This window comes from Typopeltis vanoorti, chromosome 3 (assembly GCF_054136105.1).
Source record: "Typopeltis vanoorti isolate ZY-2024b chromosome 3, IOZ_Tvanoo_1.0, whole genome shotgun sequence".
NCBI classification, from domain to species: domain Eukaryota; kingdom Metazoa; phylum Arthropoda; class Arachnida; order Uropygi; family Thelyphonidae; genus Typopeltis; species Typopeltis vanoorti.
Genome location: NC_143551.1, coordinates 80556039 through 80577201, shown reverse-complemented (window position 1 = coordinate 80577201; position 21163 = coordinate 80556039). Strand labels below are relative to the sequence as shown.

The window sequence follows — 21163 nt, the reverse complement described above, 5'->3', positions numbered from 1 at the left end:
AGCACAGGTCATGAAAGTTGGTATATTGTGAGCACAAGAAAATAACCTGTTCAATTCCAAAATTGAAGTTAAACTCCACAGCAATCTCACTGGATCAATGAGATTGCTGTGGTCAAATACAACCCATTTTCCATCTCATTCTCCAGGAATCTCTCTCTCTCTCTTCTAGATGAATGCAAACAACATTTATAAAACTTAATACTGCTATGAATTGTTTTCTTGAGAACTCTTTTCTAGAAATCATTTTACCTTTTCACTCCATAAAAGAGCATCACACAGATACTGTCCTCTGAGGTTACAATCTTTGCTCTTGAGAAATGAAGGTGCCTCAACAGGTGTCATATTATGTGTTTAAAGCAGTGTGGTTAACAATGCCAGTTCTGAAAAATAAAAATGTCACTCAAAATTTCCAACTTTATTTGATATTCCTGAGATTATCTTCCTGAAGCAGTATTTAAATATAAGATCATTCTCTTTCTCAAATCAAAGTGCAAAATGTCTAAGACAACCAACATGCTTCATTAGGTGTGTGAAAGCACTGATTCACACTCAGAAGCCTTCACTATTTCCACAAATCTACACTTTTTTTTTTTTTTTTTTGTTGAAGATCAAGAGAAGACTGTGTAGACAGTTCTAATCAATGTTTCAATATCCCTGATTAGCCTGGTCTCTCACTCTCTCCATCCTTCAGTGATGATACCCATGTCTTGAAGATGTGCAACACAGTGCTGTTGAACTACATTAGTCCAAGTTAGGGTTTTTTTTTTTAAATCTTTGAGAAAATAATATCGTGTCAGCATTGCATCAGTATAGTTGAATAATACCTCCAAAATACATTTTATGTTGTGATGCTGTACTGATTTAAATCTCAATTTCAAATATAGCATCAGATATTTGGTCACTGATATATCAGTGCTCTCATCAACTGCTAAAGTGTGAAATGCAACTTCTGCTATTTCATTTATGGATTCAGGAACTCGAAAGGATAATTCTTACTTCTCCATCTATCAGGTATGTTCACATACTTAGCCATTGAATCATTTATATTTTGAACATAATACAGAGAACTATTCATTCTGAATGTAGATAGAACATTATCAATAAGTATGTTGATTTGTTCTGGGTTAGACCATCTTCGATGGAAGACTAATGAGCTTTTTTTTCTTTTCAGCCAGACTTCCATGACCCATGCTGACAAGTTCACCTCAAACAGTGGATTCTTGTTTCAATGCGACTTACTGTACAAGGGATGCTTCAAAAAATCAAGCTTCCACACACCATCCCACATTTGGGCCAATTGACACTGACATTAGAAAATTGCAGAGGCATATTTGTTTAGAATGTCTACTGCGTAGACAGTATAGTGACTTGAACTCATGCATACAGTGATGGATTTTTGGAGCTACATGGATTTAAGCAAATTAAGTGCTTGCAATTTTACAGGTTATAGCTAGACAAAAAAAAAAAGGACAACAATCATATCTAAATATTTCACTAAGTGCAACTTGCATGTTGTTCTTTCATGTTGCCATTGCTGTTTCAACACATTTGTCCACCCACTCCAATTTAAACTAGTTTGCAGTTCTTTTCCATTTTAATTTCAACAGTGACATTTTAAGGGGTTAACACACTAAAACCACTATTGTAATATTTCTGATATTAATGTTGTCATTTTTTGTTCCCTAGCTATAACCTGTAAAATTGCAAGCACTCAATTAATTCACTTAAATCCATGTAGCTCCAAAAATTCATCACTGTTTGCATGAGCTTAAGTGACTATACTGTCTAGACAGCAGACATTCTAAACAAATATACCTCTGCAACTTTCTGATGTCAGTTGGCCCAAATGGTGCAAGCTAAAAGCAATTAATTAAAGTTGGTGGAATGTTACAGTAATATTAAAGAAATTATTAAATAAAAAAGTACAAGTATAATTTATCATATAATTCATTTTATAGTACATTAAAAAATTATTGAGTGTAAAGAAGAAATTCTATGCACACCATTACTAGGTGTGTGCACTCCCTTTTGGACTGGTGTGTACATCCATGCTGCTTATAGAGAACATTGGATGGAACTTTTTTCAGAGGGCAGCAGTGAAAGGAATAAATGAAGAGAAGTTTGTTCTGAGAGTTTTGAGCTGAACTGTGAAGGAGTGTTGAGTAGCTGCTACACATTTCAATGGGTTCAGGTGAACATTGGCTGTGGTAGCATTTATAGAAAATGCAAGTAGCAAAAACTGAATACCTGTGTCTCTCTCCTGAATACCTGTGTCTGGGTCACTAATCAACCTAACTGCTCTTTTCTATTGAGTCAAGTATTTTTAGGGAACTTTTATGGGCACCATCCCTGAATTGAGAAAAGTATTCAATGGCTGAGTGGATTTACAATTTGATGTGGAAATGATTAACCAACAGTTCATACAGGATATAGGAGTTCAGATTAGTAACAGAAGTAAGATATTATATAAAAAGCTGCAGTGTCTGTTTCTATGGAGGCACAATCCACAGCACAGAGCAGTATAAAGAACTCAATAAAAAGTGTGGGAAGCCCATGGTGTGAAACAACAAATTACATCACACCCTTTTTTTTTAAAATCAGATGTGCAAATGCAGGTGTGGCAGACTGAGGACTGTTAAAAATGAGCACATCATTCTGACTATGAAGTTTAGTGGGAGAGGAGTAAAGGTCTGGAGCAGTTTTTCTGGTATAGATCATTGTTTGTAATGCCTGGATAGTCATAGTGGATAAGCATCATACTTGGTAAGGCAATGCTTCCTATATTACAGCAGTTTTTACAAAGCAGACCCATGTTCTTTCCAGCATGGCAATGCATCATATCATCATATACATATCATACTTCAAGTGGTACTGTAATATAGTTTTGGAAAATTATGTAAACATTTATTTATTTAGAATTTTCTGAACATGAAGTTCATGTTGAAAAATGATGAAGAAAAACTTGATTGGCCAGTAAAGGCATACTGATCTCAATTAAAAACAAAACTTTTTTGGAACAAATTGGATAAAGAATGGTTTGACAGCTGTTTCAAACTGTTGGTTTGCATCAGAAACCAGGAAGAAACCTTAATTGGGCTTAAGGTTTCCACTCTTTGTCCAATACCATAATAACAACCTAAAAGTGCTAGTAGAAGGCAAATATACAAGCTCCTGGACAGAGCCAATATATTCACTATGTCATTTATGTAGTGCAAACCAAGGCAACTCCAATTCCAAACATTATATTCTCATATGCACTCTTATATTCTCTTTTTAAGTTGCAGTTCTATCGAGCTATACAATGATGGATAAATGACATTCTTCATATTAATAACAAGAATTAGATTTCCTTCAAGAAAATTAAGCAAGAAATAAAAGGAATTATGTCCAACTTTTAAAAATAACACACTAAGCTGATTAACCAAATTATACTGTATTAATAAATTTTAAAAGAAGAAAATGAATTATAACATCTAATAATATCTTTCTAAACCATAATAAACATTACAGTATATTTTGTTTATAGAAAGTTTATAGAAATCTTTAATCCTGACAAAAAATACTTGCCTATCTCTAATGCTGAATGACTTCTGGGATTCCAGAGTTCTGATAAAAGTCAGTAAAAAATTCTTGTTATTCAATAACTGTTCAAACTGATTCATAGCAACCTCGCAATTACTATACAATCCATTGGCCCGCATCTGAAAAAAAATGGTGGAAAAAATGTCACAAATAGAAAAATTACCTGCACCTTTTCCAACAGCAACTCTGAATGTCCCTAGTTATTAAATTAATTTTAAGACAGGAATCAAACAGAAAAATGTAGAACATGGGTATAAAAACAAAGACTGCAGACTCAGACTACTGATGTGAGAATTTTGAGGAAACTTCACTGAGTGAAGAATCAGTAGTAAGAAATTTTAAAATGAAGATATTAAAAAAGGAACTTGATGTTCTAATCTAAAATGATATAGTTCCATTTACAAAGAATGTAAAAAAAAAAAAAAACGATCTTTGAAGTAAAAAATGTTATATTGCACTTAGATCTACTCTGCTCACACATTTCCTAAATACAAATAATATAAATTTTCTTCCTTAATGTATTCATTTTTATATGAAGCTGATGCCATCTGTTCACTTCAGTAATTTCCCTCAGAATTCTTATATCAGTAGGCTCTATCTTCAACCCCCTCCCATAAACCAACTTTCAGATCCATAAGTTAAAATCAGTTTAAACACTGTTGTATACTACTAATTTAAATGTTCTAATTTCTCTCTTATTCAAAATAAATTTATTGAACTGGCTCCCTACCATTACAGCTTTGCTTATACTATTACTTGTTCTATATCTAATATGCTGCCTTCACTAAAAATTGCCAAAATAACTGAAATTATGTACTTGTTCTCTAAGTCACCCAATGAAAATGCAGTTGAATTTTCCTACCAGCTGTAGCTTTCCCTCATAGTTGTGTCTTTTTATTGCTGATTTCATACCAAATTAATTACAGTACTTATTCAAATTACTTAGTGTCCTGAAGATTTGCACAGGATTTATTTAGGAGTATAGCATCATTTGCATAAAGCCAGAACTGAGTTTAATACTGTCAATTTTAATAACAGGTTTCATGCAATTTTTATTCACAACATGATCAATATAAAACATGAACAACAGTGTAGACAATGTACATGAACAACAGCATGCACTCTTATTTTATACTTGATTTTGTATTAAACCATCTTCCTTTACATTTTAATTTTAGCTGCTTACTTACAACTCCAGTATAGGCTATATATTGCTCTATACACTGTTTTGTGTACATCATATAATTGTAGTCTGCCGAACAGTTATAATATCCATTTTCCAGATCTATAAAAACTTAAATAATGACTTTGTTATATTCACATGATTTCTTGACTATTTTCCTTAAAAGTAAAAATGTAGTCACAATAATTCATCATTTGGCACGAACCCAGCTTATTCTTGACCAATCTCTCTTCTGCAATTTTTCTCAGCCTCTTCTTAAATATGCCTGCATAAAACTTACCTAGACCACTCAGTAGCAAAATTCCTCTAAATCTCATATTCAGTAATTTCCTCATTTAGTATGGGAGCAACTACTAGTCCTAATCCAATCTAAAATTTGACCTGAGTAGGACTGAGTAAAAAGCTTCCACACCTACTCAGGTGTGGAAGCTTTTTACTCCAAATAACAGAATATCCTTATCTTAGATGTTGTATCATCCTTTTAGTTTCTGATTCCTTTTATAACACATGTTACTCCATTTTTAAGCATATATTTTATTATTATTATTATGTAACACCTCCAGGGAGTTCAAAGACTCATCGAGAGAGGGCACCTACTCTACAAATCTCCACCAACTACAACTAACCACAACTACACCAACGCCATCTACTGCCTACCACCACCACTAGTATTTCCACAGACAATCACAAACATCCATGCCCACAGCAGGATTTGAATCCGCAGCCTTTTGGCTGGAGAGTGGATAGGCTAATCACTCGGCCAATCAGGCTAACATTTTCAACAACCTTAGAATATTTTTCTAGCTTAATGACATTTATCATCTACATTTTTACCAAAGCCTTTCCATGACTTTTGTTTAGCTACTTTTACACATAGCTTTCTTACACTTTTTCACTGTATTCTCTAGAATACATGCTGATTTATATGCCAGATACTTTTAATATAACACAATGTATCTGAATTCAAATCTGATGTTGATAATCTTTAAAAATTAATGCAACATAAATATGACAATAAATAATAAGCCTTTATTTATCATATATATTTTTAAAATATACAATTTGGTTTTTTAATTCTCAATAGAATTAAAGTAATCATTTATTCATTCATATTTTACTAATAAAAACTAATAACCATATGATCAACTTTTATTTTTTTTTAAAAAAAAGCAGATATTTTTAAGGTATCTGAATATCATAGTAGAAACAAAATTCTGTAACTTACTTTACTCTCTTGAAGAACAGGATGATCAAGTACACCAGGAAAAGACACTTTCATTACATAGCTTCTATGATCTAGTGTAGGAATTCCTGAAGTTTCCAAGTCATTTGTTAAATCAGTCATGTCAGTCTGAAGCTCAGCAAAAGCTAAAATTATTAAAATATTTTAATAAGGCATAGATTTACTTACATAAAATATGTGAAAAACATTGCAATTTTTAATTCTTTTCAAAATACAAAATAATTTTGTATTTTGAAAAGTTCAAAATTATTTTGAACTTTTCAAATGATCATATTCAAAATAATTTTAATTCTTTTCTAAAAAACAGATAGCAATGTTTTTTGATGTGATGATTTCAGAACAAATAATAAAAAAACTAAGAATAGGCATTCACTGTTGTCATTTAACACCATAACAAAACATTTTCTTTATTTAACTTTTTTATATATCAATCCCCCCCCCCACACACACACACAGGGGGTCTCAAGACCTAAAACACACAATGGTACCTTAATGGGCAAGTGATTAGAGAGGGGGGGGGAGAGAGAGAGAGAGAGAGAGAAAGAAAGAAAGAAAGAAAAGAAGCTGTTAAATGTGATTCTTGAAGAGTTGAGAGTTGTGTTCATTGGGGAAAAACACAGTGAAGAAAAGACTGTTCAACAAAGGACAGAAATATATGGAATAAAGGAAGAGGATGAAAAGTTGATTTGGTGAGTTTGGAGCTGAACTATATATGGATATGAACCATTAGCTGTCTGATTTTGTACATGATTAGAAGTAAGAAAAGGAATGGTGATGACCAGTTTAGTGAAGCAGCATCCATGGAAATTCTTCCAGATACAATCAAGCATTTTGAAGAAGATTTCTGGTGCACCATTGCATACGTGAGAACAATACTCTAATGTTGGGCAGATTTGGGATTTATAAAGTGTTAGGAGATGAGCAGAAGAGAAGTAATGTTTAGAATGAAAAAGAATAGATAGGCTTTTTTGAATATTATTATTATTACTTGACACCTCCAGGGAGTCCAAAGACTCATTGAGGGAAGGCACTTACTCTACAACAACTGTCTCCACCACTCCACCAACTACACCAATGCCATCTACTGCCCACTATCACCACTAGTATTTTTCAGAGACAATCACAAACATCCATGCCCATGGCGGGATTTGAACCCACAGCCTTTTGGCTGGAGAGCAGATACACTAACCACTTGGCCAGCCAGGCACTACATGATGAGTATAAGCCAGGATAGGCCTAGATATGAAGGCCAGTCCAAGAAGAGAGAATTGATGGTGGTTGGTGAGGAGAATGTCATCAAAAGGAAAGGAGAGTGAGGCATGTCATTCTTTAAGGAAATAAGACAGGATTGTGTTTTGAGAGCATTCAAATTTACTAAATTACCGTCATCCCACTTGAGAATGCCTAAAACAGTAATTAAGCTATTGGCTATAGAAGATCATCATCAGCACTATATGGTTTTGTAAATGACAAAGAAGATGGAGAGTATTGTCATTGGCAAAGCTATGAATAGGATTGGACATGAGTGAGATATCTTTGATATACAGGAAAATGAGAGTAGGTGAAAGCATAGAGACTTGGGATACTCAGGGATTGATGGAGAAATCAGATAAGAAGAAACCATCTATCATGGATGCAATGAATGCCCAGAGAGGAAAGTTCCTTCTCATCTGATTTCTCCATCAATTCCTGAGTATTCCAGGTCTCTGTGTTTTCACCTACACCCATTGTACTGTCTACTCACAAAGGGTAGGAGAGAGCATGCCAGAAAGCCATGATGCAGGCTTAATCAAATGCCTTGGAAGCATCAAAGGTGACCCCATAAGATTTTCCAAATCTTTCAATGCCCTATCTCCAAAGGTGGATAAGGTTAGCAAGGAAAATCTGCTGTAAAATGAGAATGGCAGAATCCATACTAGTGATCTGGGTTTCTAAGTAGTGAAGAAGATAGTTGTTGATGATCTTCTTCATTACTTTAAAGCTGAGGTGAGAACAATGGAATGATAGTTTAATGACCGACTGTTATCTTCCTTTTTAAGAAAGGCTGGATAAAAGCTTGCTTCCAAGATGTTGAATGGATGAGGAGAATAGCTTGTAAAAGCAATACAGAATGGATGTTAGTTCTGCAGCACTAGCTCTTAGTACAAGTGGAGGGATACCATTTGAGCTGGGTGACTTATAAGCATCAAGGCTACTTATGAGTATTTTTTTGATATCCTTCTGATGAAAGATCAGAGGAGGCATGCTGAAGATGGTATGTGGAATAGAGATTTGCCCTATCATCAGGTTTCAATGCCTTAACATAAATCTTTAGGGTTCAGAAGAAAAAATTAAGCAAACACAAGGAAGATTCATACAAAAATAATGCACAATTTTTTATTTTACTTTATTTTTTTTATTTTTTAATATCAAAATTGGAGATGTTAATGTAAGCTCTTGCATACGATGTTATACTTCTAAATAAATCCGCTAAAAGTCTGCAAGATTCCCTAACTAAACTGAATAACTGTTGTAATAGATATGGTATGAAGATCAGCAATAAAAGACAAAGACAATGAAAATAGTCAGAATCGTTGAAAATGTCAACTGTGTTGTGAACGGAGTTTTACTTCTGTATTTTACTTGTTCCACACAGAGACCCTGTGGAACAAGTAAAACATTTCAGCTACTTAGGCACGATTTTTAGTGAAGATGATAAATTAAATATGGAAATAGATAACAAAATCGACAAAACTGGTATGGTGGGAAGTCAATTGAATAAATTCATATGGAATAAGAGAGAAATTAGTCGGAACACTAAATTAGCTGTATACAAGACAGTGTTCAAACCAGTTTTAACTTATGGATCTCAGAGCTGGGTCAGAAGTAAAACACTTGACAAAGACTAGAGACCGCAGATATGAGAGTCCTGAGAAAGTTTAGAGATGTGAACAGATGGCATCAATGGCAATATCATAATAAAAACGAGGATATTAGGAAAGAACTTGATATTGTCAGCATCAAGGAATGCATTAGCAGAGCTAATCTCAAGTGGTATGGTCACTTAAACAGAATGGGCGAGGAAAGATTAGCAAAACAAGTGTTGTCTGTCAGGTTGGCAGGAAAACGACCCAGAGGAAGACCAAGATATAGGTGGATTGATAATGATACAATGTGCCTTAGACAATAGAAATATAAGATTTGATAATGTTGGGGTCTTGACAAGTAACAGACTGATTTGGAGGAAAATTGTAGATAGGAAGTTAGTAATGATGTAAATTTTTCATGTAGTACTATCATATTCTGTACACCCCCTTGAGGGTACAAGGCAGGAATTTGATGTACAAAAAGTTGTTTATATTGCTCAATCAATTATTAGTAACATTCCTAGCAATATTTTTCACTTTGATTTGCATAGCAATCTGAAATAGAATGCTTCAACAATGTTCACATGACCATGTTGCTAGACGATCAAGTTATTTGTACACTCCTTGTTAAAAATATTTTTCTCCAATGGCCATTTGTTTCACGATATGCAAAAGCTTATTAAACCTGCAGATCATGAATCCAAATGCTAGTAATATCTTTTTGCTCATATTAAAATAAAATATGTAGGAATGATTTTCACACACAGTAAATTTTGATCAAGTAAATACAGACATTTTTCAGAAACTAAAAACTCCAGACAAAAATAATTAATTCACTCAAGAAAAAAAAATCAACACTTATTTGAAAGTAAGTTTCCTGTGATTTAAGTTTCTCTTTTTTTCTTTTATAAATTACTGATTCACTGTAGCTCAGCTACAAATTTTGTAAATGGGTTTAATTACTTACCTTGCTTACATTCTGATCTCACACTATTTTCTAAGGTGTCCATTTGTAACTGTATCCTCTTGTATTCTCTTTCAGCTTGAGAGCTCTTGTGCCTCAGGACAGCCAAAATTATAAGTGACAGTAGCATAAGAATAGCACCGCCTGAAGCAATACCACCAATTGCTTCTGGGGGAAGCTCATATTTTTTGGCTACTTCATAGCGTAAAAAGCCTAATTCAAACCTCAGATTTCTACCAACACGAACCTATGATAATAATAAAATAGTATTGAGTATATATTCCTGATTACTAAATTATATTTTATATGCCAAAAAAGCTATAATTACAATTGTGCAGTATCTGGATTTGGCAAAAATGTTTCATAAGATAATTTTTTTTACATTTTTCTTTCATATTTTTAGGATCAGAAGAATGAATGAGAGTAAAAAGGTCAGGTAGTAAATAGATTTGCTTAAAAAGAACAGTGGACATGTATGAACAGGATAACAGAGATGTCACAGAGGAAGTTGGATATGAACTAAGGCAGGGGTTTCCCAAACTGTGTTCCACTGAAGGTGAATAAGTGTTGCGCAAGAAGTTCTCCTGGAATTTGTCATTTTAGTTTTCTAAGCATTTTTCATGAATAAATATTTTATAGTGGAAATATTCTGAGGAGAATAATATTCGTGAATATGTCGAAAAGCTCAGACCCAGAATGCCTAATAACATCTTAGTAGTAAATGTTAGTGACCAAGCCATGTATTTTTAAACGTGGAAGTAATCATGAATTATCATTAATTTTCACACATCGAAATCTTTCAACAATCAGGAAAGAGAATACCGCTGTTCATGATTGATCATAAAAATTGCCTGCAATCCGATTACAACAATGAGCGGCGTATCCTCTGTTCTCAAAACTGAAAGAAATAACATCTGTGTTGCAAATGTTAGTGACCAATCAGCAAGGAAGTATAAAGAAAATTTGTCCACTAAAATTGAAGATCAAGGTAGTTGTATCCAGTTCTCAAATCTAGTAATACTGAATACTTTCTTCACAAGTTCGTATTGTAGGGTGAAAGTTTTGAAACCATAGCGCCATGATTTTTTAAAAGTAATAGGCCTGCAGATTTAAATTTTAATATGAATAAAAGACAAGGGACTTTGTTTAATTTTTGTATTAAGAAATTTCTTATTGAAGGTGTTTGTGATGCAACAGATAGTGAGTCATCCACCATCAGCCTACAAAGCCATCTCCAAGGATGTACAAAAGGAGGGGAAAACTACCAGCACACACACATAAAAGGTTTGCATTCACTCATAAGTACTTATAATAATATTATAAATTTTTGGTGATCAGAATGGGATATGTGTCAATGAAAATCAGCACAAATTAATTTAATGATGTTTAATTGATGTTTAATTATTCATTAATTAATAATTAATGATCAATTATTATTTATTAAAAAATCAGCTAAATTAACAATTAATTATTAATTAATATATTACTAAATAACCAAGGTGTTCCGTGAAAATTTCAGGATTTCTAAAGTGTTCCGTCATTGGAAAAGTTTGGGAAACGCTGAACTAAGGATTGATTATGCAAAGTTTGGAAGAGTGTAAATGCAGTTAATATAAAGTACTTAGTGTTATATGAATGTCATACAATGCCTGGCTATCAGCTACCTCTTTATGACACTGCTAGTGTCAGCAGCATTATAAGATTACTTTACTTTTTTTTTTAAGTCATAGAAAAAAATATCACAGGGAGTGTAGGAAATATAAGGTTGAGAAGAATGCAGATAATTATGACATGGACAGGTAATCCTTCTATAACAGGCATTGAAGTAGTTTTTCTTAGGTTAAGAGTTAAATGCAGAGATCAAATGTGCATAGCTTACTATGCACATTTTGGCTGTATGTTTCAGTTATTTCAATATTATGATGAAATAAATAGTCATGGGCTCAACAAATACACTTGCTCACTCATTCCTGGCAAGTAGATTTTGCTGCTGGTAAATAGCATTAGACTGGACAAAACAGAAAAATTTTTAATTTAACAAAAAAAAACTTCTCAACAAAATCTTTATTAGAAAACAGAGATGTAACACCACTAATCACTAAATAAAACTCCTATTGACTTACTGAAACATATCATTAAAAAAATGGAGGGGGGGGTACGTTTTTTGCATAATAAGTAGAGTTTTGCAAAATTTGTCGAGTTCTGGTCATGGATCACATAAATTATGTATATCAAGTATGTTTGTTCTAGGTTTTAAGAATTATGTCCCCCAAAACTAAAGCAACAAGGCAGTATATTACATCTATTATTTGCTTAAGCTCTCCAATTAGTGTGCCCGTTTTGTAGGATGAAAAATGCATGTTCCTTGAAAGAAAACTCCTGCCATCTCTATATGAGACCAGTTAATGTACCTTCAGTTGAAAAGTCCTTATAAATGATTCCTTGTACCATATATAGGACTTGAATCCAGATCTTTCAAACCAAAAGGCAAATGTCACACAATCCATGTGGCAAATAGGCAATCCTGGGGGGAGGGGGCTTACAAGTTTTCTGGAAGAAAAAACTTTGCTACATTCATGAGACTAACCAATGCCTTCTGTTAAAAAAGCCTTGCACCTAGATGGGACTCAAACCTAAATCTTTCCAACCAACGTGCATCATCAATAATCATCAATAGTAAATAAGGTCTATGTAGCCTAGTAACATCTATGTAAGTGAGCTAATCTGTTCACGACATGGACATTTGATCACACCTTTATGTTGGAACATAAAGATGTGAACATAAAGATCTGTAATTCCTTTTACAGTACTCTTTCCTCCATTTCTAAGCATTTTTTAATAACCTCCAGAATATATTGCCACCTTCCTGATATTTATTTTCTGTGTTCTTACCAAAGTCTTCCCATGACTTTTATTTAGCTAATTTTACACAATGCTTTGCTTTCTTACATTTTTCTCTGTATTCACTAAGAGCACAAGGTGACTTACTTGCTAGGAACTTTTGATATGCTTTCTTCTGTTCCTTGACTGCCTCTTTAGCTTCCTGAGTCCATCACAGAGTTCTGATTTTTGTATCCTTGCAGATTACCTCACCACATGCCTCTAGGGCTGAATCGAAATTTTCCTCAGGGTTTGCCAAGGTTTGGTTCTTGTTTTCAAACTCTTTCAGTTTTTTTCCTTGAATAATGTTTATGTATTTGAGTCTACAGTTCACATCTTATAGCTGTTCAACTTTGATTCATTTTGAAGCTTTCTTAGACATCCTTCTTTTCAATTTTAAGCTTCACACTAAATGATGATCACTTCCTATTTCAAACCCTCTGTATACTCTTGTGTTTGTCCTGAACCAGTCGTAAGACATCAGTCAATGAGACTTTTCTTATTCCTTGCATTTTTCTCCATGTGAATTTGTGCACATTTTTATGTTGGAACATGGTGTTAGTAATAACTAGTCCATGTCCTGAGCAGAAAACTAGCAAGTACTTACCATTATTATTAGCTTTGCTGTTTGCTCCAAATTTTCCCAAAACATTTTTATATGTCTGGTAACCATTTCCTACTCTACCATGTTTTCCCTTTTTGTTGTGTCAACTGCCTTCTCTAATGCCTCGAAAAATTCCTCCACTTCCTCCTTATTAGAACCTTAAGCAAAAATAAATCTTATTGTCCAGTTTCCCATTCTGATATCGCCCACATCACTCTAATTGATATTGCCTGCCATTTAAGAAGATTATCCTCATATTTAGGTTTAATATTATAGCTACTCCTTCTTTTCCCTGATTGTTATTTCCTGAATATATTCTTGTATTTGTTACTTAGAAAGATCTCCCCTGTTTTTGTCTTTGTTTCGGTAACACCTATTATGTCGATCTGGTATTTATCCAATTCTTCTGCTAGTTCCATTTCTTTTCTATTGCTTCTTATGTTAATGGTGCCAATCTTGATCTCTGCTGATGCTGAGTTGGAGTCTGTTCTAGTAGCTGACTTTTCATTGTTTTCCCTGGTTGCCTGGCGAAAACAATGGCAGCTTTGTTTAACCAGGAGATTCCCCATACAGCATGAAATTCCATCACGTTGTACTATCATTCTGTGTTATGATTTAGCCAATTAGAATACAATTTGGTCAGCTAACTCCCAACTTGCCATCTCACCTCATTCATTCAGTATCCAGGTAGATAGATACCAAACAGGGTGCATTAAGAGAAGGTGAGGATTGGACATCAGGTCAGAAGCTCTGGTCGATTCTCCGCATTCCCGAAAAGGCCATGTGGAGGTCTCCTCACAGTTATCTAGCCTTGACCCTTAAACACCCCCCTTTTCTACTGTATGGAAGTGAATGATGGACCATAAAAACTGCAAAAGAGAAAATGGAGAAATGAAATTCCTATAAAGAGCAGTACTCTCTATAAAATATTCTCTATACTCTCTATAAAAATTGTGTTTAGTTCCTTGCAGTTATATGCAAGGAACTAAACACAAAAAAAGGACAACACTGCACTAAAAAAAATATATGAATACTGAAAGTGAATTGAACATATTGAAAGAATGGACAGTTCAAGACTACCAAAAATAAAAAAAAAACTTTGTTGTTACAACCCAGTTGGAAGACACAGAAGTCAAGGATGACCAAGGAAAAGATGGAATGAGAGTAGTACTGGCTGGTTGAGTGATTAGCGTATCCGTTCTCCAGCAAAAAGACTACAGGTTTGAATCCCTCTGTGGGCATGGATGTTTGTGATTGTCTGTGGAAATACCAATGGTGTCGATGATAGATGGTGTTGGTGTAGTTGGGGTCAGTTGGTGGATTGAGTGGTGGGGACATAGTTGTAGAGTAGGTGCCCTCCCTCGATGAGTCTTTGGATTCCCTGGAGGTGTCAAATAATAATAATAAAATAGTGCAATTAGAGACAGCTGGAATAAAAACGGCACTAACTAATGAATCACGTGTCCCCTCTCACAGAAACTATGCTGTATAGACCCAAGCAAAACCATATGTTGCATTGGAAACACAGTATCTAACTAAAAACTACTGCCCAATTTTTCAATTACATGAAATAAGTGTTTGTTTTATTTCATTTGAAATTCTCGATGTTATGAGAGATCACAAAGGTTAACTTCAAATAAAATTCTAGCATGAATTGAAACATGTCATATAATGAATGTGTGAGTTCCCCAGCAAGCTCAAATGCAAACAAGTAGCAATAAAATTCAACCAAGGGTTGAAACTTTCTGTGAGTTGAGCCTGCTGGTAATGAGAAGTTCCGTCAGAACGATAAATGACACCCCACCATGAATGTGTTAAAACTAAGAAATATATAGTGAATGTTGTTATGACAACTTCAGATGTTATGGAATTCGATTGAAGAGAATTAGCAATTTAACTCATCTATTGTCGGTAGCCTTTGTGTTTGGGTTGCACGATCTTCTGTTAATACCGCACTAATCACATGCACGTCTTCATAGCTGCTTCTCATATTAAACAAAATTTAATTTGTATGTATTGTAACAATTGAAAAAAAAAAAAGGTTCAATAATTTATAAGTGTATAAATGAATATTACCTGTAAATTGTTGACATGCCAGCAGGAAAGGAATAAGAAAAGTCTCACTGACTCTGTTATTGTTGATAGTGATGTTTTCTCCCTGGTGCAAGATACCAGAGTGTACAGAGGATTTGAAATTGGAAGTGATCACTATTTAGTCTTGAGTAGGATAAAATTGAATTTCATATTGAAAAGAATAGCATCTAAGAAATTTTAAAGTGAATAAAAATTGAGCAGCTCTCAGATGTGAACTGTAGACTAAAATACACAAACATTATTCAAGAAAAAATGAAAGGGAGTTTGAGAACAGCAACCAAACACTGGAGATTCAATGGCAAACCCTGAAGGAAACACTAATTGATTCAGCCAGAGAAAGGCATGTGGTGAGATTGTCTGCAAGGATAGAAAAATCAGAACTCCATGGTGGACACAGGAAGTTAAAGAAGCAGTGAAGGAAAAGAAGAAAGAATATCAAAAGTTACTAGCAAATAAGTCAGCTTGTGCTCTTAGAGAATATAGAGACAAATGTAAGAAAGCTAAACACTGTGTAAAATTAGCTAAACAAAAGTCATGGGAAGACTTTCGGAAGAACTTGGAAAATAAATATCAAGAATGAGGCAAAATGTTCTGGAGGTTGTTGAAGAAGCTCAGAAATGGAGGAAAGAGTGCTGAAAAATCAGCTGTAAAAGGAATTAAAGATGATAAAGATGATATGCAGACAATGTTATACTTCTAAACAAATCTGCTACAAGTCTGCAATATTCACTGACTAAATTGAATAACTGTTGTAATAGATATTGTATGAAGGTCAGCAATAACAAGACAAAGACAATGAAAATAGGCAGAAGCATTGAAAATATCAACTGTATTGTGAATGGAGAACTTATAGAACCTATAAAACATTTCAGCTACTTAGTTATAATTTTTAGTGAAGATGGAAAATTAAATATGGAAATAGACAACAGAATCATCAAAGCTGGTATGGTAGGAAGTCAGTTGAATAAATTTATATGGAATAAGAGAGAAATTAGTCAAAACACTAAATTAGCTGTATACAAGACAGTGTTCAAACCAATTTTAACTTATGGATCTGAGAGCTGGGTCAGAAGTAAAACACTTGATCAAAGACTAGAGACCGCAGATATATGAGAGTCCTGAGAAAGATTATGGCATGAACAGATGGCAATATCATATTAAAAAAGAGGATATTAGGAAAGAACTTGATATTGTCAGCATTCAGGAATGCATTAACAGAACTAATCTCAGGTGGTATGGTCACTTAAACAAAATGGGAGAGGATAGATTAGCAAAACAAGTGTTCTCTGCCAGGTTGCCAGGAAAAAAAGACCCAGAGGGAAGACCAAGATATAGGTGGGTTGATACGGTAAAAATTGTCTTAGAAGACAGAAATATATAAGATCTGATAACGTTGGAGTCTTGACAGGTAACAAACTGATTTGGAGGAAAATTGTAGATTGGAAGTTAGTAATGATGTAAATTTTTCATGTAGTACTACCATATCCTGTACACCCCTTGAGCGTACATGGCAGGAATTTGATAATGATGATGATATCTATACTGAAATTCTCAGAAAACTAATTTAAGAATTTTATACAAGGTAAAAAGATAAAGGATAAACACAAAATATGATAATTATCTATGATAACCTACACACCATAACAATAATAATCAATCTCATTTTTAGAGGGACCTGTGGCATAGTATAATCATTAAAAACAACACATAAGTCCACCTTTAATTAATAAATAAGGTAGATATTTCGTACTAAAAATAATAGTACATCTTCAGTGTTACAAACAGATAAGAATAGAATAGAATATAAGTAACGAATATTCGGTGGATCACCTATCGTTATTCGTTACTTATATTCTATTCTATTCTTATCTGTTTGTAACACTGAAGATGTACTATTATTTTTAATACGAAATATCTACCTTATTTATTAATTAAAGTTATTACTGTGGACTTATGTGTTGTTTTTAATAATAATAATCAATATTTTCCACAATCACCATAACAATAATAATCATTACTAATCTTCATGCATAAATAAAATTTCTTGTTGGTGCAGTAATAGTACTTACTACCACCATTGGTAAGCTAGTTTCAGTTTTTCTTCCTATATCATCTGTGCCTGGTGGCTGGACTTCAGGAGGGTTACAAACTAATTGGCTCATCGCATATGATGTCAAATTGCACTGTTGTGTTCCTACAGTAATGTTAACTTCTCCTTCAGTACCAGCCAAACGCAAGTTTTCCCCCTGCAAGAAATCATAGAAGCATCAATTACAATAAAGCATTAAATGAAATATCATCTAAAAACTTTTACACTATAAAAAAATATACAAAATAACTTCTGATACAAAATAAATTCTAAAAGAGAATTTTGTAATTCTGGCGGAGGGAGTGACATCTGAAGGAACCTGTGAAATATTTTAATCCCGCCCCCCCTCTGATAATTTGTTTCTGTTCTATTTGATTCATTTCTGTTATTTATGACAAGTCTGAATCCTGAAATGATAACTTGTTTTAAGATAGCTGAGGTAAAGACTAACAAGGCGATTTGTACACAAGTGATGTGAACTAACACCTGTTCCTTATCACCTCTGCATTATATTACACTCAGCTGACATCTACCCTATAGCATGGAAACAATTCCCCCTCCCCCACACACACACATATATATAGCCAATTCCAAAATAGGGTGTTAAGTGTCTACCATTCATCCTATTGCTCTCATCTCAGTGTTGTCTAAAGTAATGGAGAAGGTCAATCAACTTCTTCAACACCTGGAAAACTGTCAACTAATCAGTGACCACCAATACGGATTTTGCTAATCAAGATCCACAGTAGCTTTTACCTACATCATCCATTTCTGGACATATAGAAATTTGAAGAAACCTGGGCTGCTCTGCTTGACATTTCTAAGGCATTTGATACGGTTTGGCATTGAGACTTCTCAGCATATTGCCATCTTGTAGTTTGCCTTCTTCTCTTTAAAACTGGATTACCAGTTTTATAGGGAACTGATGGTATTCTCTCTTCAGATTTTCTGTACAATGCAGGTATTTCTCAGGACTCTGTTAGTTCACTGATCCTCTTCCTCACATACATATTCTTCTCTCAATGACCTCAAACCCTATTCATAGTTTTGCCAATGATAGCACTCTCCGCTTATCCTACTCATATGACAAACCTTGCAGTGCTTAAACATCTCAACCTACAAAATCGTCTGCAATAAGTGTCCTGAACATTGATCTACCAACTCCTCAATGGGGTGATAATCACCTAGTAACCTTCAATGCGTCAAAAACAAAGTTTTGTCTTTTTTCTCACAAAAAACTTTGTTCTTTTCACCTTACCTTTGATAATGCTCAACTTAACAGTCAAGACAAGATCTCTCACTCTTCTCAGACTGACTCTTATTCCTAGCATTTTTCCTGCATCACTTCTACAGCATCCTTAGCTTTTAAAAAAATTTAGCATCCTTTTTCACTCATTATGTTATTTTTCATCTGTCCAGGTGCTTCCTCTGTATAAATCCCAAATCCTCTCTAAACATTCTTGATGCTGTTTAAAAAAAAAACAGTTTGGATGACTGATTACCCCTTTCTCACAGAGTCACTGTCTCACACTTCTGCATTATATCTCTTCTACAGATATTTAATGGGTACTGTTCAACAGAAGTATCATGGATTAGGTCTCCTCCTCCGACTTTTGTTAAACCTACAACAACAAAAGCAACAGCTGCCTCACATCCTTTTATAGTTGAACTTCTAACTAAATGAATAGGAGTGGCAAGTTCATCTACAGTGACCACTTGAGTTCCACATAACCTTTCCATAGATTTTGTCCATAGATAAGTCATGGCGACAAGATCCATTAAGGATCTAGAATGGCAGAATCGATGTTTTTGTGGTCACTGATTAACTAAAAGGGTTCCAGATGATGGAGTTGACTGTTGATATTTTTTTCATTATTTTCTACAGAACTGAGGTGAGTAGAATTGAAGAGTGGGGGGGTGATAGTTTGATAGTTTGGCTTTTATCTACTATCTTTGAATGGGTCAATTACAAATTTGTTTCTATGTTATAGGGCAGAAGCCAGATGAGTATGAAAGAATGTACAGACAACAGAGGATTGACATAATCCTAAAAAGAGCAAATGGGAGGAAAAGAAGGAATAGCTGTAGTATTCAACACTAAACACAAAGATAATTTTCTAGAACAGCAGGAAATTTCAAGCAGAATGATGTTGGCAAATTAAAATGGGAAATTCAACGAGATTTATGTGTCTATGGATCCACAGAAGATTCTAGCAGCAAAGAAGTGGAGAAATTTTTCAAGTCATTATTATTATTATATGGGGCATCTTCATTAAGTCCAGAGACTTATCATGACATCATTCTCCAACAAAGCACTAATAACTGCTTTGTAAACTATTACACTTGATCCCCCACTCTCCAACTAAAAAAATCTAGTTCTTCCTCTTGCTAACAACACTCTTACACAACATCCAACAGCGATCCCTTTTTCTCTCCTGTCCAATCATGTACTAGGAAATTTCTTTAGCATCTACTCTATAAAACACAAAAGCCAATATTCAGACTATTCAAATTAGAGAATAATATTGAATAGCTTCAAATGTTCACTAACAATTGGACTCGATTGTGTTTGAAGGGTGATAATCCTTCACCTTTTTCATATCTAATTCATATTTCATATCACACTTTTCATATCTAATTAATATAATTCAACCAATCCAATTAAACTCAGTGAATAAATTTTTATTCTTCTTCATTCATTCTTTTCTGTGTGTTTTTTGGAATATTTTCTCCTCTTACGTATTTCCTAAAGAGTATAATCTACAGGTCTTCAAAATCCAATGTTTGTTTATTTTCCTACTCTTGAAATAATAGGTAAAAAAATCAATGGCATTAATGTAGTATAGGTTAAACAACTTCTCAAGGGTGGGATTAGTGAAAAAAAAAAAAAAAAGAAAGAAAAGAAAAAGCTATGGTGACACATTTCAGTTCATTGTATAGCAAGAAGACTTTATTCCACTGTTCTATAGTTAAATGTCTTATCGAACATGATATTCTTAAATATTTTCATGAACTGATCCATAATTTTCAAATTCATGCTTTACATTTGGAAATGAAACAGAAGGGTCATAAAACAAACAAAGAAGTTGTACAATTCCCTAAATATAAAACCAATTAACTACTATATAAGCAAATATAAACAAAAATGGATAGAACAACTAAATTAAATGGACAAATGGCAGACTACCAAAAATCGTCATCATCATCATCATGCCTATCAAGGATTCAGGCCTAGAGTAGCCTGTTCCAGCCTTAGAAGTCATCGTTGAATCTTTTAAGAGGACGTCCTGGTTTTCTTTTTCCTAATGGCTTATACTTTAAGGCTTGTTTTGGTAATCTTTCTGTTTTCATTCTTTGAACATGTTCCATCCATTTACGTTTATATTTTTTAATTTTTTCTATTACTGATTCCTGGTTTAATTCTTTCATAATTTCTTCGTTTCTTTTGTAATCAAATAGAGTATACTTTGCAGTTTTTCTCATAAACATCATTTCAGCTGTAATTAATCTTTGTTTGTCTTTTTGTTTTATTGTCCAGATTTCACTTACATACATTAGGACTGTAGGACTAATGTATTGTATACTTTTAGTCTGGTTTGTTTTTGAACTAGGTTTGGTTTAAATATAGAGTAAATTATATCTGTTATCTTTAAATATTTTGCAACATATCTTTCTCTT

General features: G+C 33.8%; 1 protein-coding gene across 1 annotated transcript in view; it reads right to left on the bottom strand.

Moving 5' to 3' along the window:
• The window catches only part of LOC150108313 (plexin-B-like), a 352329-nt gene that overhangs the window by 72380 nt on the left and 258786 nt on the right, over positions 1-21163 (bottom strand). Inside the window, exons 21-24 of the mRNA XM_090415739.1 lie at positions 17466-17642; positions 9822-10065; positions 5991-6133; positions 3568-3701 (exon numbers count right to left, since the gene is read on the bottom strand). Coding sequence (XP_090271865.1) covers positions 3568-3701; positions 5991-6133; positions 9822-10065; positions 17466-17642 — 698 coding nt within the window. The remainder of the gene's footprint in view (positions 1-3567; positions 3702-5990; positions 6134-9821; positions 10066-17465; positions 17643-21163) is intronic.